This window comes from Labrus mixtus, chromosome 5, assembly GCF_963584025.1.
Source record: "Labrus mixtus chromosome 5, fLabMix1.1, whole genome shotgun sequence".
Taxonomy (NCBI): Eukaryota; Metazoa; Chordata; class Actinopteri; order Labriformes; family Labridae; genus Labrus; species Labrus mixtus.
The window spans coordinates 1,668,948-1,691,853 of NC_083616.1; the positions used below are offsets into that span (position 1 = coordinate 1,668,948).

The 22,906-nt window shown below is 43.9% G+C and overlaps 2 protein-coding genes and 1 long non-coding RNA gene across 4 annotated transcripts in view; 1 reads left to right on the forward strand and 2 right to left on the reverse strand.

Moving 5' to 3' along the window:
- Positions 1–14,333, reverse strand: part of cds2 (CDP-diacylglycerol synthase (phosphatidate cytidylyltransferase) 2) — a 94,732-nt gene extending 80,399 nt beyond the window's left edge. For both annotated transcript variants that reach the window (XR_009673063.1, XM_061037272.1), the window contains exons 1-11: positions 14,095–14,333; positions 8,837–8,979; positions 8,281–8,377; positions 7,620–7,717; positions 6,318–6,457; positions 3,553–3,611; positions 1,936–2,018; positions 1,759–1,846; positions 1,397–1,465; positions 247–399; positions 30–149 (exon numbers count right to left, since the gene is read on the reverse strand). Coding sequence is in view for 1 of the 2 variants with exons in the window: in XM_061037272.1 (XP_060893255.1) it covers positions 30–149; positions 247–399; positions 1,397–1,465; positions 1,759–1,846; positions 1,936–2,018; positions 3,553–3,611; positions 6,318–6,457; positions 7,620–7,717; positions 8,281–8,377; positions 8,837–8,979; positions 14,095–14,139 (1,095 nt within the window). In the remaining variant the exon portion in view is untranslated. The remainder of the gene's footprint in view (positions 1–29; positions 150–246; positions 400–1,396; positions 1,466–1,758; positions 1,847–1,935; positions 2,019–3,552; positions 3,612–6,317; positions 6,458–7,619; positions 7,718–8,280; positions 8,378–8,836; positions 8,980–14,094) is intronic.
- Positions 1–15,787, forward strand: part of LOC132973726 (uncharacterized) — a 67,349-nt gene extending 51,562 nt beyond the window's left edge. The window contains exon 2 of the long non-coding RNA XR_009673065.1: positions 15,644–15,787. This is a non-coding gene — a long non-coding RNA (uncharacterized LOC132973726). The remainder of the gene's footprint in view (positions 1–15,643) is intronic.
- mxd1 (MAX dimerization protein 1) overlaps positions 1–22,906 on the reverse strand; it is a 68,065-nt gene that overhangs the window by 5,474 nt on the left and 39,685 nt on the right. The window lies entirely within an intron of this gene.

Sequence of the window (22,906 nt, forward strand, 5' to 3'; positions counted from 1 at the left end):
AACTTAGTCTCACTGTCCTTCATTCCTACCTTGATCTTGAAGGCTCTCTTGAAGCCGCTGGCAAAGAAGCCGCCGAAAGGTCCCACGATGGAGGCGAAGCTGGACAGAGCGATGCTGTGGATCTGGAACGGATAGAGGCGCACCGTGGTCTGTGGAGACAGGAAGTAGGGGGGGGGGGGGGGTCAGTGTTTCAGGGACAGCAGTGAACATGACGGAGTAGGAGGGGGGGAAGGTGAGTCTTCTTACCCATCCTGTGAGGGACTCCAGGACGCTGGGCAGAGCGTAGTCCTGCAGCTGGAAAAGCTCCGACGGCTCGCAGTCCACCTGGAAACTGTTGGAGTCGTTGTTGAACTCCACGGGACACACGAAGTAACGCCAGCCGGCCATCACGTAGGAGAGCTGTGAGGAGAGACGGCTTCAGGTTAACGAGCTAAAGGAAAACCTGCAGACCGGGCAGGGACAAATCTACAACAATGCTACCAAAGTTAGCATTTTAATTCAAAGTATTTCAGTTTAGGAATGTTCATGCACGCTCTATTTTCATGATCATTAAAAATGTATCTCTGTTGTTGTTTCTTTAACTGAGGGGAAACATCAACCTGTGGACTGTTTATATTACTGATGGGTCTTACCTGATGACAATATTCAAGATTCAAAACTCAAGATTTGTATTTGTCACATTCTCATACAGATGTGCAGTGAAATGTAAAGACTGTTCCACGAGGCCATGCAATAAACACTCAAAAGTTACACATAAATACAGTAATATTGATTTTGTGTTTGTAATTACTCCCAAACATATCTAAGCTGTAGGAGCAAACTCCTCGTTATCCTAAACTTTGTTGTAGCAGCGTCCTGGAGGGACCTCTAACCCCACAAAAATATCTCTTTCAGCAGCTAATGCTTTGTTATTTGTTAGCATGAAGTCGTTGCTCTTGCATGTTTTTTTCCTCATAGTCCACTGCACAGCTCCTACATTTCACCTTTTGTACATTTTGTGTTTTTTTTTTTTTTATTATATTTTATATATTGTAATATCTTCTTATACTGTATTATTTAAGTTGTTGCTAGTTCTGCTTTATTTCCTTGTTAATTGTTTAGCACCAATACACCAAGTCAAATTCCTTTATGTGTAAATGTACTTGGCAATAAACCTCAATTCTGATTCTGATGTTGTGAACTTGTGAGCAGGTAATGCCAATTATTTCAGCATGTGAGAGCCGATGCAGCTGAAGGATATGTGTTAAGCTTGATTTGGTGGGCGGCTGTGGTTCAGTGGTTGAGTCGGTTCTCTCTCAAACAGGAGGTCTTTGATGTCTCAGCGAGAATGTCAATACTTTTATGTGGTTTGAAACTGTAGAAACATATTTATATTTCTCTAAAAGTCCAATCTTACCATGATGCCAAACACGATGGTGGCAAAGAGCCCCCCGATGAATCCCTCCCATGTCTTCTTGGGTGACAGCTGCAGAGGAGACGGTTAAGGTGTGTACAGCAGGTTAATATACAAACATACAATTCATTATGAGGCCTCATCGGGGGGCCGGACTATGACTGGACACATGAGTGGGCAGATATTGGAGGGGGGGGGGGGGTGGGGCTTGAGTCTGACGCCTGGGATTTCTTGCGTCCACACTTTAGTCAACGCAGTGCAGACGGGCCGCAGCATTTACAACCAAACAAGAAACGGGAAGACTGGTCAGATATCGGGTGGTAATTTGTGAGATTTGATTAGGAAGAAAAGCGGATCAGACCAACCTTAATGAGAGGGGTGCGGCCGAAGAAGAAGCCAAACATGTAGGCCATGATGTCGTTACAGATGACACAGGAAATGGGCACGATGAACCTGATCACAAAAGAGAAGACGGTTACAGCACCACGAGACAGATAACTTTACATCAGGGAGGAGAATGTATAAAAAGGAGATCTACAAACCAGATCATGCCCTCAAACAGGTTGTGGATGATGAGGTGAGACTGAGTCACCACGATCAGCAGGGTCACGTGGGTCCACCCAAACTGTGGAGACAAAACAGGTCATGAGGCGGATCTTTATTCTACCTAAGTACCTTCAAATCTGGAATATAAGAAGCAGTCTGTTTGGAAGGTTACTCAGAGAGAGAAAAAAAGGTTTAAACTGTCTTCCTGTGTGATGATTTCTATAGTGTTCAGCATAATTTTCTGTGTCGCTCTTTTAGCTCCGTCTGTTTTTTCTCTTTGTGGAGTTTGAACTCCTACCAGCTACAGTACGCTAGTCGAGCTCTCAGCCTGCAGGGAAAGTTGTGAAGCACAGACTCCTAGCTTGTCAGCTCTCTGACTGACTCCGCTGGTCACTCTTTATCTTTAATACAGGACTCTTTCAATCAGAAGAGGTTAATGCATGATTACAGGGATTACAGGGACTATTGGAATTGGTGTTTTCTTTCTAAGGAATAAAACTGACACTTATTCTTTTTTGAAAGCTCAAGCTCGAGGCTGACAGATATGAACAAGCTTCTTTTTGACAAATGTGACCTGCAAGTCAAGTGCATTATCTGCCTTTATAAATTAACGGTCACAGCAGGTGAAAGTATGACAAGCACAGCTAGTATCAGCTTTCAATACACAATGAATGGGGATGTTTTTTTTAATGGCGTCAGGCCGCATTCAGTGTGTGACGGTGGCTGCTGGACCCACGGTGATGACGGCGTGTGTCTGCATTTTATTCTGGTTTATTGGTTGCACGGGTGTTTAAGAACAGCCAACTTTTAAGGTGAAAAAATAGGTATTAAAAGTGCGTCTTATACACCGTACTAAGCGGTACCTGTTGACAGACTGGAGATATGGTAAGAAGATAGCCGGGTCTCAGCATGGTTAGCTCTTAATAATCTCCTAATACAAAACATGTATGGTGTAATGGAACAAAACATGATTTAGTTTATGTGTTAAAATAATTCTGTGGTGAACTGTCTGACATTTCAAAAAATGCCGTTTTAGGTTAAATTGGCCAATAAACATCTTGTTAGTCTAGAGGTTTCTGCATGACCTTTGATCTCTACAAGGATGGCTTCTTATGTTTAGGTTGATTGTGTTAAACTGCTTATCTCCTACAACAGAGCTTGTCTATATTGTTGTTTCCTCCTTGACATGTTTAAAAGGACTCTTCAGTCTCTCTCTTGTTTGAGTATCTCTGCAGAGTGCTCATCATGTTACACACTTTCTCCTTCCTGCAACTTCTAAAACCTCACAAAGATGATTGAGTCTTGGTCTTCATATTCTCACTGAAATATTTCCACAACAATGGCTTTACGTCATCATGAAGCGTGCTTAGTTTACAAGACCGACGAGCTCAAAAATAATAAAATAAAAAAGGGGACGTGCGGGGCTATTGTTATTTAGCATGGTACGGGGAAACTTTGCCTGCTGTGAGTGCACCCTTAGAGCACTCTCTGGCCCACTTCTCCAGACACACTCCCCTATACTTCAGCTCTCCTCATCAATAACCCAGCAGCAGCCTTGAGGCTGGGGGCCAGCAGGGGGGCAGGGAGCCAGCAGGGGGCGGGGGGACACTTACCATGTAGAACTGTAGACGGTAGTGCTTCTTCACCAAACTCAGCACGAACATGCAGAAACCTGCAACGACATGGACAACAACGTGAGAAACACTCAGAGGAGGGAGGTTCATTAAGCCGGTATCTCGGTCACCTTTTGGTCAAAACTCCAGCCGAATATAGTTTGACCTACTTCAGACAAAAGTTAATGTGCAGCGAGTGGGCGGGGCCTGCTGGAGACGTGTGTGTGAGAAACTGAGGTGAGGTGAGGATGTGGCAGGGCAGACAGAAAGAGCTTTCACTGACTGCTGACACAGCTGCTCTTCAAAAGGTGTCTCATATTTACTCTTTAAAGCAGTTTAAAGCAGGTAACATGAACAGAATCATGTGTCAAAACTCTGCACATCTGAGTTGTTTCCCTTCTCTTCACGGTACCAGACCATTATCTTAGACCACTTGAGATCTGACAAGTCAAGAAGCAGAAACAGTCAGGGTGCTTCCTTCCTCTCCACATCCTGTTTTTGACAGCAGTCAGCAACTGCAGAGACTGGAAACTACAAACTGAGAAACCTGCACAGCACAGGAAACGGAGACTCCTCTGAAGAATCTCACCACACACACTGCGCACATGAAGATTATAACCTTTTTTGATTGGTTAATTTATGTCTCCTCCTCCTGAGAACAGCCGGCTGCCATCTTGTCTCAGCAGCAGAAGCTTCCCAAACAACACAGCATCCCTCCTCTGTTTGCATCAGTGTCTTCATTTGATTTGATGAATCTGCTGCTGACGTAATCCCTCCTCCGTTATTAGGTTTCCCTGTTGCACCGTAATGTGATTAATGTCATTTTAGAGCAGACAGGGGTCCTTTTGAAAACCTTTGCCCGGGTGCAGCTGGGCGAGAGTCTGTGGTAACAAACATCCAACTTCTCTCGTCTTAGCAAACTGTTGATGCAGCAGAGTGAATCTAACATGAAGAAAATGCACACCCCCGTCTGGGTCTACAGTGTCTAAGACCAAAGGAAGGCTCAGAGAACCTGCAGATATTTCTGTAGACACTGTGCAGCTTCAGACCCTCTGATGGTCCTTCATCCAACACAGTGCTGTTTTAGAAACCGCCTCCTACACTAGGAGAACATATTGATCTGGTCTGCAGTGTGTGGACGAATGTGAGATCTGCAGTATGCCCAAAAAATACAAAATGTTTTACTGATGGGTGAAAAATCTACATCAGACCAGTCTCCCTCTCGTTCTGTTTCCCACAATGCAAAGCGCCTGCAGGTCAGAGAATGAAATGACAGTCAGCGACGTTCTTCAAAACAAGAGGAAATAATCACAATCAGACACACAAAGATACCACCAATGACCTCTGTTGATTGATTTTTGATTTGTTCGTCCGTCATGAGCCCACAGGCTGTGTTCTCAGAGCGCAGCACGGAGCAGCACCGCCCGACAGCTGGAGTTAAGAGGATCAAACCCTTATAAACACTTCAACTAACACACAAGAGGTCGTTGTTGTAAACTGTCTAAACGGAGCGTTTTATTCTGAAAATAAACCGGATGTTTTTTTGTTTTTTTTCGGTGTCTGACTTCCTGTCCCGCTCGATCTGCTCTGTGGTTAATTGATGCTCCTTATGTATTTGCTGCTGAGGAGCTCAGAGGAAACACCCACCCACCCACACACCCACACCCCCACACCCACACACCCACACACACACACACACACACACACACAGAGAATAAAGTGAAATCAGCACCGAAGTGGAGACAGACTTTAGCAGTTGCATCACTCTCATTTTTCCTGAGTGTCACCCCTTCTTTTTTCTTTCCTGTGATAAAGGAAAGCTCCATCAATGGGTCTGAAATAGAAACCCTTCAGCAGGTCACAGAGACTTTCAAAACTTAAGTCCATTCTGAGAAACCCTACACACCCACTGCACACCCTCGATGTGACTCAACAGAGACTGTTCAGTCACAGGCTGATCACCCCGAGGTGCAGAACTGAACGTTACAGGAAGTCCTCTTAACTGCCATCAAACTGTTTCATGGAGAATAATGAATGCACACTCGTATTTATTTATATTTATGAATACTCTTATTCGATTCTGCACACTGGATACTTTTGCACTCTAAAGGTTAATTACATTTGTAGTATGTCTTTTATTTATAACCCTGAAGTTTTTAGTTTTAGTCTAGTTTAAAAAAAAAAACTGATCTTAGTGTTTATGTGTCTAAATCAGGGGTGGGCAACAGGCGGCCCGGGGGCCTCATGCGGCCCCGCCAACCTTCAACGTGGCCCTCAGGTCAATTTTTACATATCCATTAATTAATAAACATGAAGAAAACATGACCATGAAATCATGAAACCCAGAAATGTGTCCAGAATAATTAATACAATTGAGTTAAATTTGAGACTGTAATCGTTTTTTCTATAGTACAGTTTGGCCCTCGTGCGATGAGAATTAAATGAATGTGGCCCTTGCTGTGACCTAAGTTGCCCCTCTCTGCTCTAAATGGTGTTTGTTAGTTTACTTTGTTTTTGTCTATTTTGTTGTTTTGTTATTTGTTAGTTTTTCTGTGTGGTGTCTTCTTGCTGCTGTGACGATGTCATTTCCTGCAAAGGATTAATAAAGAACCCATCTATCTAACCGCAACGAGCAAATCATTCACCGCCATTTTGAAATGTTTGTATGAATCCTGATCGTGATTTTTTTTACGGTCGACCACGCAGCCCTTCCCTGCAGGAAGTCGTTTTCCCCGTGAGGACATTAGGAGGTTTCATGTCAGTACCTGTGAGGTAGAGGGCGAAGGAGATGAAGCGATGGTATTTGCTGAGGATGCGCAGCGGCTCCTCCCTCTGCACCAGAGTGAAGAAGTAATCTGTAACCGTCTCACCGTAGAAGAAGTAGTTCACACACAGCAGGAAGTACCTGAGAGAGATTTAGAGTGGGGTTAAAATGACCACGCCCCCCGAGACAACAGCCAATCAGACGCTCATTCTCTATGATCGGAGGAAAATACGGGGAGGCTGAGGCCTAGTCCACACGTAGCAGGGGGGATTTTCCTCCTCTGCTTTAAAAAAAATTAACCCCGTCCACACACGCTCAGTTCTCAAATAACATCTTTGTTCACATGAAAACGCAAAAACGCTCTGCTACAGTGGTCATGGCAATGCCAAGTCAACAACGATGACATGCAAAAAAGTTCTCCTTCCTCTTTACAAAGTTGTCCCACCAACCCAAGTCTGACCCGGTCTCGTCTAAAACCCCAGACGTTGGGGGCGGGGTCTGTGTGGTGGGAGTGTTGTTTGAAGCAGCAGTGACCTCCGTCGTCCAATCAGGCGTCTCTGCTCGTCCACACAGTGGGAGAGTAACTGTGTGTATGTGTGAGCGTGTAAAAAGTCCAGTTAGCATCGTTAGCACCAGCGCTAGCTTGGTGACGTCTGCCATCGCACTAATCTCATGTAGAATAAAGGGACAGCGTCGCACGATGACGTCACACGGAGGAGAAACCGGTGCCACACAGAGTGACGTTAGAAGAACTAAACTCTGTTCTCCTCGTCTACACAGAAACACCTGAAACAGAGTTTCTGAACGTCTTCACCCTGGAAGGAGTTTTACTAAAGGAGAGTTTTCAGTGATCTCAAACACAGTTGGTGTACGATAGGTCAAAACGCCATGAAAAAGCTAAATCCCCGCCCTCGTGTGGACGAGGCTTGAGATGATTCTTTTTCTGCATTAAAAATGTTTTAAGAAAGTCAAAAGGCTTAGTGAATGTCAGGACTAGTTTCTATCACACTAATCTGAACACTACTGTCGCTAACATCAAACAGAATCGACCTATCACAGGGCGTTTGCCAATCAAACTGATCGGGGGAAAATAATCTACAAACTACTAGAGGTTAAAACAGGTCGGAAAACAAACCTGAGGAAGTCTGAAACAAAGTAAAACATGAGACGACACTTTAAAAAAGATGTTTAATTACACCTGTAAACAACGTGGAAATGTGTGTATCTGTGTGTATCTGTGTGTATATCTGTGTGTGTGTGTGTGTATCTGTGTGTGTGTGTGTGTGTGTGTGTGCAGACTCACCAGCTCAGCGTCCTGAACCAGGGCAGGTGGTACGAGTGGTACACGCTGTAACCAATGGTGATGATTTCCTGGAAGCACTTGATCTGAACACAGAGGACCTGCACAGAGGAACACAGCGTCACCAGGGACAGGACCCCCTCCCCCCCAACGAACTGAACATGTGTGTGTGTGTGTGTGTGTGTGTCCTACATCCCGGTGACACAAAATGGCTGACAGACCTATTTTCAGGGGATTCCCTAATGACATGAGCAGAAATCCTGCATGTTATTAGAGAGCCTGTGAATCCCAGAGTTGTGGTCTTTCAGAGGAGAGGAGAGGAGAGGAGAGGAGAGGAGAGGAGAGGAGCCCAGGAGCTGCTGTGTGAACGCAAACAGCCAAATATTTCTTCTGCAGAAAGTCAGAGTGAGCTGATGTGAGAACGCAGCAGGATATAATCAGGAGAATTCACCTCAAACGAGTGGGAGGGGGTGGTGATCTTATCGAGGGGAGTGAAGATGTGAATACGGCTTTACAGACACAAGGCTTGAGGCACTAAACATGCTAAAATGCTTTGATACAACAACATTTGGGAACATTTCAGAGGCAGGCTGTCCTGAAATCTTATTATTATAAATATTCAGAAGTGGACGTGTGAATCATCATCTGTGTGGTCGGTACTCACAATCATCATCAGCACGATGGGGCCCAGGTAGATGATGAGGAAGAAGAAGGAGATCATGGCGAGGGTCAGGATGCCTCGGACCCACCAATTCTTCCATCTGAGGAAAAAAACACACACACACATTTCAGTTCTATAGCCTATTTAAGTCTATTTAATGAAACACAGATTGATAACAAAACCATCTAATGGACTGAAATAGAGAGAGAGAGAGAGAGAGAGAGAGAGAGAGACAACATGAGGGAAAGGATCCACAGATTGGACTCGAACCTGGAAGGTCTTCTTAGAGGACTTGAGCCTCTGGACATGGGGCGTGCGGCGCGTACTAACCACTAGGCTACCAGCCCTCCGGTTTTTAAGATTTTTTAATTTGTAATAAACAGTTTGATGTTTTATAATGATCATAAAAAGACTTTCCATCAAAGAAAAGTTTTTTGCTATCGCTTCTTTAAGTTAAAGGTGCTTGATCCGTATCAGCAGGTTAGACCAGGTGGACAATCAGAAACCGCAGTCTGCAGTTTGTGTGTCTCTAGCATTTCCTCCTCCTCAGTGCTGGTACCTGGAGGAGAGTCCAGACAGGGCCTTGTTGAGAACCTCGGGCGTGTCATCAGCAGGGACGGGCACATCTGGGACCCCTGAGTCCACTTTGGTTTCACTGTCTGACACACCATCTTTCTCCACCTTCAGCTCACTGTCAGAGCCCTACAACAAACAAACAAACAAAGGAACATTTATTAAATAAGAACATGTTTATCTGTTTCCTGTGCAGCTACAGAAATAAACAAAGTTGACAGAAGTAAACAGAAACACTATTCACATGGCGCCCACCGGAGGGACAGTCTTTTCTACATCACATGATGTGGTATCTAGGTTACATGGAGCACAGTGTTTATTTTTACCGCTGCACAGTAAACGCTCACAATATGTCCTGAAGCATTTCCACCTTATTTCAGAAACTCTCTGCAGAAGGAGAATCATGTCAGTGTGGGACACCTGTTGAGCAGCGTTCAAAATCTTCAAAAATCCTCCTCCTTTATCTGATACTGGCGTCAGTAAAACCCCTCATCTCAGCCTCTGCCTGAAACGCTTAATTTCAGCTACTGTCTCTTTAAGGACCCTCCCCACATGCCCACTCTCCTCTGATTGGTCAGCTCTGTTTGCAGTCGCAAGGAAATTTTGAGTGAGCTTCCAGGGATGGGCAAGTCCTACAACTTTTGCTCCAAGCTTTGCTTTGATGTGTTTCCAGAACCTTCCATCCTAATACCTGTCACAATGGATGTGTTGGGGGCGGGGGGCGTCAGTACCCGCATGCGCATGCCCCATGTACGATTGCTGTGGTCCTCCAAGTGGACAGCCTGGGTTCAGGTTAAAATCTTGTCCAGATTATCTTGGATTTCTTTGGTTTTTGGAGCGAGCTCAGCCTTCCAGCAGTCTCCGTTTTTAAGGACTAACTTCTCCAGTGAGTCACGCAGGCTGTCCACCTTTAGAATCTAATGGCCTCTCAAAACGCGAAACCCCAACAACCCTCCCGTCTCCCGCAGTGAGGTGCATGTGTGAACAGCCTGGTCAGGAGACTTTCAGGATGCGTCCTGTGCAGATGTAAAAACAGACCTTTCTTCTAACTCGTTACTAACGATGTATTTTCTTGAATTAATTGATACAGATGTAATTGAGTAGATGTGATCTCAGTGAACACACAGAAAAAGCAGCCGGCCTGTGAGTGGGCGGCTAATGTGTGTGGAGCGCCAAAATCTCCTCCATACTGTTGATGCCTCAGTAGCATCTGTTTAATGACAGAGGCCTGATATAAACACACTGATCTCTGCATCTCCATGACAACAACAGTCAGACAGTTACAGCTCGTCTGTTGATGACAGACAGAGGGTTTTTTCAGTTCATCGTCCTCTCACTCCCCCCCCCCCGCTGACCTCCGCGCTGCTGCTGACCAAATTAGGCCCTGAGTTGTCGTCTGACGCCCGCTCCGTCTCACGCTGTGGTTTTTCAGTTAGACAATTCAACATCATCGCAGCGGGACACTTTCCATGTTACTAATCTACTTTCATTCCTTTCTGCCTCTAAAGCAAGACCGTTATTTTAATCTTCATTTGTTCATCATGTTCATCTTTACAACAGTGACATCCAGTTTACAACAAAGGCTGGGAAGGAGCAAAGGCGTTTCATGCCTCTATTTGAGAGACGGAGAGAGGAGGTTATCGGGATGTTATGACATGTGGGGGAGGAGTCGAACCCGGGCCGCCCGCTTCCAGGACTATAGCTTCCACACATGGGTAGGGCTGCAGCGATTAGTCGACATAATCGATTACATTGACTATAAAAATTTGTCGATTGTTTTTGTTATACGCCGACACCCTGTAGCTGCAGTTTCTTCAAATACGGCGAGTGGGTGAGTTTGCAAGTTACATGAATATCTTTTAGATCTTTTGCATTTAATTACTGAGCCCTTTGTGCTTCAGGCACGAGGATTCATTCAAGTATCCTACTTATAACATTGGTGCCGTATGTTAATCAGTCACAAAACCATCTTTGATACTTGCTTGGATAACGTTTTGTTCAGTAACGCTATTCAGTGTGCAATTTGCTTTAGTTATCAGTACAATACGTTTATATTAGAGGAAAAACAAACCTTGATGATGTAGAAACCTGACATGTCATGTCAATTTGCTAAACCATTAAGTTTTCTTTTTCCTGTTAATACTTGCGTTCAATCTGAATTGTAAACCTCCACTTAATGTCAACTAATTAAACAGATTTGGATCACATTCATAATACTTTGTAAGAGATTACATTTTGGAGAAATCAGTGATATTTGTTTAAGGTATTGATAAGTGTTAAACATAATATATTTCTTTCACATTGTTACATTGCTATTTCTTCTCTCATTTTTTTAAGTGCCAAGCAAAGGTGTGTGGATGAGTTTCTCATGAGGAAAGGCTCATGCACCCCAAAAATGGCTGAGGTCTTCACAGAAAGCATCCTTAACATGATCGTCATGGACATGAGACCATTATCTATGGTTGAGGATGAAGGCTTCAAGCAGATGTCATTCTTGTGCATTCCAGCTACTTCTACGCCCTCTGAGCATCTCTTCTCAGCAGCTGGAAACATTGCTTGAAAGAAGAGAGCCAGCCTCACACCTGAACATGTTGACATGCTCACGTTCCTGCACTGCAATTTAAAGAAATCATAATCTATTGTTTAGTCACTTGGGCTGGAAGGTTGATTTGTTTACATTAAGTTTATTTGTACTTTTGGACTTTGGATGGGCTATTTGCTTTATTTACTTTGATGGACAACAGCCACTTTAAAGAAAGCCATCCTTTAGTTTTTTATAACCTGCAAGGCAGGTGAACTGCTACTATTTTGAGTTATTTGTTTATACATCAAAGACTACTTGTTTGCACACAAGTTTGTATTATTTAGTTTATTTCCTTTTCATTGTGATGCAAAAAGTATACTTATTAAAAAATATACTTATTATGTGCCAAACTCATGTTTCATGTGCCATTATTCTAATTTGCTTTTGCTGGTTGAAATTCACAGGTGTGCATGCTTAAGCAGGTGAGGTAAAACAGGGTTCAAAAATAGTATGCAAAATAATCGTGATTAATCGAAAAAATAATCAATAGATTAGTCGACATAAAAAATAATCGTTAGTTGCAGCCCTACACATGTGGGGATGCATGTGACCCAACACACCAAAACGGAGCGTTCTGAGAGAGCTGGTTTATACAGGGTCACAAACCTCCTCTGGTGCTTGATTCATGTTATATTTTGACCAAAGCACAGCACAGATGTTTCATTTAGACCACAGGGGGACTGTTTGAAAAGGTGGAGAAGGGGGATAATATGTCCACTTTAAAGTCAGTGATTCCTGTAGAGTGTTATATCAACACAGGGGTCATGTCCCCATATGGTCACCCCGTCTCTCTGGACTGACGCAGCAACATGAACGCAAGACGAGTAATTCTGCAGGATTTTTAAAAAATGAATTACGACTATTTCTGATACTGTCCGACACACTATCAAAAAGAAAACATCTGTCAGTAGTGAAAGAAACCCACCACATGAATGCAGGAGCATGCACAAGAAAACACACACACACACAGAGCCATTCTCTGCCTACTGGTTTCCATGGAGACGATATCCGTCATTCAGGATGCTCGAGTTAAAAATAGAGCGCTCCTTTCAGCATTCACTCCACCCCTCGCGTGCTCTCAGCGGAAACCCCGAGTGTCTTTGTTTTGTTTATCTCCTAAGCATGAGGAGACGATCTGCCAGCGACGAGAGGAAGGACAATGATGTTTACGGAGGTAACGACCCGGGGGGGGGGGGGGGGGGTCTGACCAGTCTGAGACAGTGAGCTTGAACTGGTCTTTAACTGGACACAACCTGATGATGCAAAACATTTAAAAATACAATTTCTCTTTTGTCTTTTCCTTTTTCTCATTTCATTAACTGATGTCATCTCCTTAAATGTGTAATATGTTGAATTTTCACAATAAAATATCTGAATTAATTAAAAATTGACTAGACCTTTGTTATATTGTTTTTTTTCTTGAGTTCTTACATGACCTGAAATATTTCCATCAGTTATCACAGCCAGAGGAATCCTTCATTTCATGGTCGTAACGGGACGTGTCTTGTCCTGGAGGCCGCCATCTCAACCACGACATGTCACAAACACGGGATGTCAACGATCGTCAAAGACTGCTTCATAAGGAGGCGTGAGCTGCAACTGAAAGCTGCCATACTGTTGCTGTGTACCTGAGATCTAAGGTGCTCCTGGACGGGGGGCCCGGACCCCAGGTTGGGAACCAATGCCACAGAGCATGCACGCTTTGAGTCACGTCCCGAGTCTCTGATCTGAGTTCATTATGTCTACAAAATAACTCTGAATTCAGCTTCAATTGCATTTCACATCATTCAGGTGTCGTTGCAGTTTGTAAACACAACATTCAAACTGGGCCCCTCCTTCTGGGCTCATCGCCCCCTGCAGGACATAGTGTGCACGTTTACTGCTTGTTCCTACACTACAAGCTAACGCACGCTAGCACAAGCTAACCGCCGGTGTTCATCACCTTCCTGTCCAACAGGAAGTAGACCAACTCCACGGGTAAAAGACAACACAGCGTTCACCCTCGTTTTAGAACGAGCTTTATCCGCTTGGTGTTTCTCCTCACTGTCATTATATTTTATTTACCGCTATATCACTACTGTCATATTCACCGTTTTTTTTTTTTAAAGAAGCTACAGACTCCATCTTTAAGCGTTCGTAGCAGGAAGTTGATATACATTAAAAAAAAAATTATCTGCTGATTTTTAGAAATCTCATTCCCAATGTAACCTTATGGTAAGAAGTATTTTTGTGACGCTGCAATACCAGGTTTGGCCACCATGTGAAATTGGCTTCACCGTTTGTTCGGCGCACTTCCGGGGGGCGTGGTCACAACTTTATCGTCCATATTGAAATAACGGATAATGATGCGCTTACACATTTCCTGTCATTTGTGTAACATCTATTCAAAGAGAAGTCTTGTCCTGTTGCAGGTGTTATTACAGATGTTGTCAGACAAGCTAAGCTAATGTTGCACAGACAGCAGGGATGATGAGACAGCGAGTCTTTATGTAAACAAGGGAAAGTAAACACCAAGCTGACCTTTTCACCATTGGGGGGGTTATTCTGTCAGTATGATGTAATATTCACTTCACCAATACGAGCAACATCATAGTAATAAAATATTACAAGAACTACTCGGCTAGCAGGCGTTAGCATCAGACGGTCCTGACTGACGTTACCTTGTCCTCGGTGTCTCTGGCTCCTCGGTGCCTCAGCTCCGCCATGTTTGCTGCTCCTGTCCGAGAAGAAGAAGAAGAAGACGGTCCTGCTGCGGTTCCGGTTCTCTCACTCGGTTTGTTTTTCTTTTTTTGGGGGGGGGGGACTGACAGAGCTCCTGCTGAGCTTCTAGTCGTGTTTTTTTTTTTTTACAGCAACACTTTTCCCTCGAAGACCGCCGTGTATGTCAAGTCAGACGGCGTCAGAGGTGACGGTCGTTTCCGGTTTTCAAAATAAAGTCAGCGGTATTTACATTTTTTAAAAGTCTGATGATGTTCCTCCTATTTCACAAGTAAATATAAAGGGGCGGTACACATCGCAATACTTAGCACAGTGGTGTTGTGCTGCCTGAAGAAGTGGGTATACTAATATTATTTAGGCGGCCGGTCCAGCAGAGGATAAACAGCCTCTGATATAAACACTGACACATAACACTGTACGGTTGCCTGGTGCAAAGGCAATTTGTAAACATGTTAATTTCTGCTGTAAAAACTGGCTTTTTTGAATTGGTGTGTATGTGACTTCCGGGGCACTTGAATCCAGCCTGTCAGGGGCAGTCCCTCTGAAATTATCTAGATGCATTTGTGAGGGAAAAAAAGTGTCAAGCTCAAAAATGTACTTAACATAGGAACCTTTAATTTGTAATAATTCCTGCCTCTTGCAGATAAAACAGGTATGAAAAACACTTTTAAATGAGCAGCAGAAACAAAGCTTTAATCAAAATGTGCAGCTCCTTACCGTTCAGATGATGACAGCTATTGTTATAGCATGTTGGAGTTATCAGACTGTGAAATATTGTGTTTTAAAGGATGCAAAGTCATAAGAACTTCCCGTATGGTGTTTCACAAAAAACTGAAAAATTCAGTCTGAGCTGCTCGTTGATCACAAACAGCAACTCAGGAAGATTTCAGGGGCTCTCCGTCCTGAGATTATACGTAGAAAATATTTAAGAAAACTGAGCTTCTAAAATACTTTGGGTCTATACTACTTTATGTTGTTCATCTGTTTGAAAGATGTCTTGAATACAGTAGTTTATCACGTTCGTTTGCATAAATGAAAATGTGAGCTTTTATTTTGAAGGTCTAGTGTCCGTGTATATTTGTGTATTTTAGCTAACCTGACCCCGTCATCAAAGTCCTCTGACGTCATGGGAGGTGTGGACTATACTGTGTAAACGCTGATTTGTTTGACGCTACCTTGAGTCAGACCTTTTCATTTAAACCTTTATCTTTTTTAAATACAGCATTAAATACTCAATCGATCTTAAAGTTATATTAGTGTTATATTAATGAGTCTTTATTTGATTCTAAATGCACGACAGAAGGTTTCAAAATAAAACATAACCTTGTTCATCTTTAAGGTAAGGTAACATTATTTGTACTTGTGATTGTCTCGTTCATCTCTCTGATTGGCCGCTGGGACAAAGCTGTTCTTGTATCTCTTATTTAGTTTTACAGGATGGTTCTTTATACCTACATCCTGACAGGAGGAGCCGAACTTCAACATTTAAAGGTCACATATCCTCCTCCTCTTCAACCAGTTTAAATAAGTCTCAGAGCTCCTCAAAACATGTGTGTGAAGTTTCTTGTTCTAAATCCACTCTGATCCTGTATTTGATCATGTCTATAAACCCCTCTATTTCAGCCCTGCTCAGAACAGACTGTTTCTGTGTCTGTACCTTTAAATATGTAAATGAGCTGTGTCTGACCACGCCCCCTCTTTGGAAGGGCTTGGGTGGTCTCGGTCTTTCTCGCTCCATGTCCTATTGTTTACGGTGAGAAGGCAGACTCAGAGGGCAGAACAAACACCTAGCTGTGGGAGTGTCACCCACCTGGGGGAGGGGCTACTGCCCTTTGTGATGTCATGAAGGGAAAATCTCCAAACAGCCTGTTTGAGCACACATTTTCTGAAAAGTGGAGCAGGGAGAAGAGGAGAGGATGGACTTTTCTCATCATTGGGGGGTTTGTAGACAGACTAGAGACACATATTAGAGTTAGAGAAACATGGTTAATAATATGTGACCTTTAAAGGGTGGGAATCATCTTTAAGTTTCATTTAGATTTGAACAGAACAGTCTTTATCTTGCGCCCCATGTACTGAGGCTGTTGTCCTCCAGGAGGGCAACCTGTGGCTTCTTCCCAGCATGTCAAACCCCACTCTCTCTCTTCCTGATTTCTGACTCTGTCCACCGTCCTGTCTCTAGAATTAAGGCACAAAAAGCTGGAAAATAAACCTTAAGATCAGACCCTAAGATCAGAGCTGCTGTCGACTGTGTTGCTCCGTCTTGTAACACAACCTGTAATTTGCCCCTTTAACACCAAGTGGCAGTAAAAGCTCACTGTAATTGTATGTGTGTGTGTGTGTCAGCCCTGTGGCCTGACAGCAGCCAACAGTTATAAATACTTAATGGCCTACCGCTGTTGCAGCAGCAGTGAAAGGTGGGCGAGCATTGCAGCCTGAATACAACAGTTCAATAAGATCCGACGATGTCGTGTTCACTTCCTGCACAGTCAGAGACGAGTGCTGCAGACCGAGCTGGAGAACTGCAACGAGCAGTGAATAAAAGAGAGTCTGTGTCACCGGTTGTGTTTACCTGCTGGACTCCAGAGCGCGTGTGTCTGTACCTCTGGTGCAGGACGGACGCCACAACAGCTCAGGAGTTGCTCTCACTCCGGTTCTCTTTTTATTCTGGAGCTGGAGTTCAAATCAACAGCACACAGTCATCAGTACTGTAGCTCTGCAAAGAACTCACATCCTCAGCTCTGGAGAGATTTCCTTTGCAGAGGTACCTGCTGTACGGAGGCCAGCTATGCTATGCAGTTACGCTATTTAACCAGCAGGTGGCGACAAAGTAACATAAATATGACAGCCACATCAATTTAGCAGAAATTCAACATAGAAGTTAATTCTAACTCTTGTTTCATCTGCACCACCCTGACAACAATCTACAACACCTGAGGCTTGTTATTGGATAACATTTGGTATTACCATAACGATTATAAAGCCCCCCCCTAATGCCCCCCTCTCGCTCTCTCTCGCTCTCTGATTGCTCACATCACACACACACACACACACACACAGAGAGGACACAGTTGGTGCACACAGATTCATGACTCATCAGGTCATTGCAGCACCACTGAGAAGAGATGATGCGACCTTGTGCAGGTGATGTTTATCATGTTTAAATAAAGACGTTAATGACTAACAAGACGGTTATACATCAGTCACCTTAGCTCACTTACTCTATAATGTTTTTATTATTGTAAGTGTATTGACTTATAAGTGCAGTATATGTGTGACACGTTTAAAAAAGGAATGCTCTGCACTGATTATTTCTCAATTGCCACATTTGTCACACATTTTTGTCAAAACTGCAGCTCTCAGCTGATCTATTTTTTTTAATCTATATTGTGGTATCTACATATCTTTTGTAAATTTTAAATTATTCTTTTTTTTAATTTAAATTGTGTACTGTGTTCACTTTTTGTTTGCAATCTTTGCTCTTTGCTGCTGTAACACTAAATTTCCCCGTTGTGGAATAAATAAAGGATTATCTTATCTTATCTTAATTGATAATATTAATTGTTAATTAGTTATTAGTTGTTTATTTGTTCAATTTGTGTTTTAGCTGTTATTGTTATTTACCTTTGATGTTAATGTGCCGTTTGTTCTGTTTCAAATCCTTTATTTGTCCCTGACTGACACCTGGATGACTGAATACAACTCTTTCCTTTTGACTTATTAAAAGAATAAACTGAATGATCATGAAGGCTGTTTTTCTTCTTCTTCAGTATCCGTCCTTCAAGTTATGAAACATCTAAAGCTCCTTTAAAAAAAACAAAAAAACAGCCATGACTCAGCAACTCTTTGAAAAGCAGAATGTAAGACAAGAATTTAGAAAAATCAAAACTGGTTCAGAATAATCAGTGTGACAAGAAGAAAACCTTCACACCCACCCACCCACAGACTCCGACTGCAGTGCTCTGACTCTGTTCTGGGGGGGGGGGGGCACTTCATCCTTGCTGCAGTGTGATGCTCGGACGTTGCTGAGCCGTGCTCTGCGCAGCCTGCTGCACATGTACACTCACTGACACAGTGAGGAGGCGCTGTCATGCTGGAAGTGTCCCGTCCTGTGCTGCACAGTCAGTCTGCGTCCCACAGCTCTGTGTGTGTGTTTGTGTGTGTGTTTGTGTGTGTGTGTGTGTGTGTGTGTGTTTGTGTGTGTGTGTGTGTGTGTGTGTGTACCTGTGTACCTGTGTGTGTGTCTGTGTGTGTGTCTGTGTGTGTGTTTGTGTGTCTGTGTGTGTGTCTGTGTGTGTGTTTGTGTGTCTGTGTGTGTGTCTGTGTGTGTGTTTGTGTGTCTGTGTGTGTCGGGGAGACTAAATTTTGGCTGGGACTTCTCAGCTGCTCCTCCAGAACTGCAGGGCTCTGGGACATCTGCAATGCAGAAGTCTATATATAGACATGGAGTTACAGAGCGAGAGAGAGAGGGAGACAGAGACATGAGGAGAGAGAGAGAGAGGGAGCGAGAGAGAGGAAGTCATGACAGAGAGACACAATGAATGGAAAGCGAGGTTCTTGAACTGAACATGAGCTGGAGACTAACACAGGGCTTACATCTTAAAGCAGCTTTGTGTGTCACATTATTCTCTGAAGACAAATCCTAACTTCTACTACAACACAAGTCATCTCCATATATGCACAAACTCATTTTACCTCCAAAGTCCCCGAAAAACTAAACCACAGAAGAGTCCACGTCTGAGTCTCTGTGTTTAACTCACTTAGGAGAGGAAACAGGATTACATGCCAGTGGACTCCCAGTAACAGAGGTGGTTAAATGCTGAGGTTGAGTATTTATTGATTTTAACTTAAAGGGTCTCAGGAGGGCCCTGGAGGAGGAGGAGGAGGAGGAGGCGAGCGGCTCAATTATGTATGCACCTCCACAACAACAGAATGTGCTGACAGCAGAGCTCGGCACGCACACACACACACAAAAGCATGCACGCACACAGCAGCACGACCAAATCAAGGACGACCCGGCTGTCCGGCCAGCATCGGGCCACGATCCTGCAGAGCTGTGGGATTGATCGGACTTTTGAATTTTCTATAAATCCGCCCTCTGACACGTTCCCCACATCTGACTCTCTATCACAAGGGGGTCCAATGCCGAGTCATAACTCTGGTGGTGTCACGGCTGAAGGAGAGAACATCCATCACACAGAGAGAGGGAGACTCACACTGTATACTACCAATAAGCATTAACTGTATTGATTTACAATCAAGGCAAAATGATGTAATCAGATGAAAGATTGTGGCATTAATGAGTAAATTACACATCAGAGTAAGGCTGCGAGGAGCTGAACCCTGCAGGAGATGTAAAGTAACACTTTTTGCAGAGTCTGCAGGGATTGGTGGATCGGACTTCTTATTGACTGTCCTAAGCATGTCCAGAGCAGCAGTAGCAGATTTTGTTGTATCAGGTTGCTTCCTGAAACTCACCTCTGCTCCTTTTCCATCTGATACTCTCGTCGAGAAACATTTGTCCTGGCATCTTTCGAACAGTTTTATTGATCGTCTTTTAGTGCTGATTATGTTTAGCCACTGCGCTCATTATCAGGCCAATACTCACACACACACACACACACACACACACACACACAGGTACACACACACACACACACACACACACACACACACACACACACACACACACACACAGGTACACACACACACACACACACACACAGGTACACGCACACACACACACACACACACACACACACACACACACACAGGTACACACACACACACACACACACACACACACAGGTACACACACACACACACACACACACACACACACACACACACACACTGGTACACACACACACACACACACAGGTACACACACACACACACACACACAGGTACACACACACACACACACACACACACAGGTACACACACACACACACACACACACACACACACACACACACACAGGTACACACACACACACACACACACACACACACACACAGGTACACATACACACACACACACACACACACACAGGTACACACACACACACACACACACACACACACACACAGGCACAGTCCGTGCTCAGGGAAACAAACAGTCTCCGGCCGTGATGAAGTTCTTGCTGGTGACAGCTGTGCTGGTGGGCGAGCGTTGGCAGCCGCCATCCATCTTGGCCGGCCCCATCCTTCACCTCTGGGTGCAGGCTGAGATGAGGCTCAACACCCAGAAGACATTATTCAGCCCCACCCAGTAACGATGAGGTATCGACTGCAGCCTGGAGGGAGAGAGACGGCCGTGCATGTGACTGGAGTGAACAGTTCCTGTGACTCTGGGTTAAAGTGAATAAATAAACACCTCCTGCTGTAACGGATGTTGACAAAGAGCCTTCGAGCCAGACATTAACCCTTTGACCTTGTGTTGACTTATAGGGTGAAAAATGACCCGTCGCCATCTTCAACAGCAGCAGAATGAAAACTTAATGATGTTTATTAAACTTGAAATGTGAGTACTGTTCCTACAACGACCCCAACATTATTTAAAGTGAAGGTTGTCTTTAGGGTCATTTTGTCCCGACAGTCAAAAAAATCACATTAAAGGAAGATTGTCTAACATGTTCCACATAAATAAATCATAAATCAGAAAGTCTATCCTGTGTAAATGTGTCTCTGAGTCATGACTGTCTACAATGAGTGAGAAGCTCGAGTCCCGCCGGCTGTGTTGTTGTCAGAGCTGTGTTTACATGGACGGGATGGCCGGCTCCTCCCCTTGTGTATAAAAGCTGTTTTAGTCAAGAACTAGAGAGAAGAAGAAGGTCGAGGGTTCGATCCCCAGCTCCTGCAACCACATGTCCGATGTGACCTTAGGCAAGACACTTAACCCCAAGTTGCTCCTGCTGCTCCTGCTGCTCCAGCGGCAGCGTCTGAATGTGTATGAATGGATGAGTTAATACTGATGGACTCTTTACTCAGCAGCCTCTACCATCAGTGTGAATGTGTATGAATGGATGAGTTAATACTGATGGACTCTTTACTCAGCAGCCTCTACCATCAGTGTGAATGTGTAGGTGTGACATGCACTGTAAAAGAGCTTTGAGGAGTCAGAAGATGAGAAAAGAAATATACAAGATCAAGTCCATTTACCAAAATTCTTCTGACTCCTTCACTCATTCCTCTGCCCTGAAACAAGCCTCAACACAAAGGTTAAAAAGTTAAGGAAGACGGGTCTTTTGCAGTTGAATGGACAGTGTGGACTTGAGCTTGTATATTTATTTTCTAGTCTTCTGACTACTCAAAGCTCTTTTGCACTGCAGGTCACAATCAATCAATCACTATTTGTATAGCGCCAATTCATAACAAGTGTTATCTGGAGACGCTTTACAAAAGAGAATATGGGATTATAAGCAGGAAGGTTTTCTCCTTTGTACTCTTCATGTTCCTGTTGTCCACAAATGCCGCTGATGAAGAAGTGGGAGCAACTTGGGGTTAAGTGTCTTGCCCAAGGACACATCGCACATGTTTCTGCAGGAGCTGGGGATCGAACCCCCGACCTTCCACGGTATTGCAATAAAGTTTGACTTTCCACGCATTCCCACTCCTTTATCTCTTGCAGTGAGTTAGCCAGACTTTTCTGACTGGGGTGTCTGAACATGGCCACTGACTTCTGCAGTAAGTGTTAGGAAGGTGCACATGTAGAGGAATGTAAATCCTTTATTTACCCTTTTCTATCTCCATTATAAAGAGTCAACATTTAGATCAACCCACCACCAACTTCTCCATGAAACATTACGACCCACATTTCTGATATTATTCAACCAATCAGATGAAGAGTTGTGCAGCACTTCTAAATGTTCCCGTCCTGCAGTTCAACCTTTTAAACTCCCGGCTCTGCAAATCACAAGATGTACAAAAGCTTTTTTTTTTGAGCTGAGACGTTGATGGATTCTGCTCCTTTCAAACACCGGTTCTATCTCCCACAGCAGACTTCATCCCCGGTGATGACTCGGCCTCCACCCCTTCATCCCCTTCAGGTCCCTCAGCCCTGACCTCTGCGGTCTTCATGACTCCTGCCAGATTGAGTTTCAAGACCCCCCCCCCCCCTCTCTATAAAGTAACAACCCTGAATACATGTGTTCTTGTATGGTGAACATAGATCGGACAGTTTGAAGTCTTCTTGCATTAGTGCTTATCACTCATGATTTAACTGACAGGAGACCACAACATCAGTCAGTCCAAGTGTAGTCTGAGACCGGGTGCACGTTGGTATCAGTCAGGGTGAAAATAGTGAGAGCGGTTAATTCATCATATGAAGAGTGGACAATGGATGCAGAAGTTAAAGTGCACATAGTGAACAGTTTTGAAATCAGTTCTCTATGACGTTACAGTCTTTTAAATGTTTATGAAAAGTCTTGAATGTCGTCACTGTAAGAAGTCTGAGTCATTGGAAACTCTCAGTCGGATGGTAAATAAGAAATGATCATGTTCAGGGCTTCTGTTGGTCGTCTCTAAACCCGGAGGTTGGTGGTTAGAATCCACGGGGTGGGTGAGAGTATTGAACTAAAGCTCAGGGTTTAAAAGGTTGATATCAAGCCGAGTCATTTGTTAAACTTAATGTACGTAAAGGAGGCCGTAACAATGGGCAGGACACTTAACCCCTGATGGTTCCTTGTGGTAAAGCCAGCAGTGTGTGAATATTTATGACTGAGCCCATCGTATAGATGGATTAATACTGATG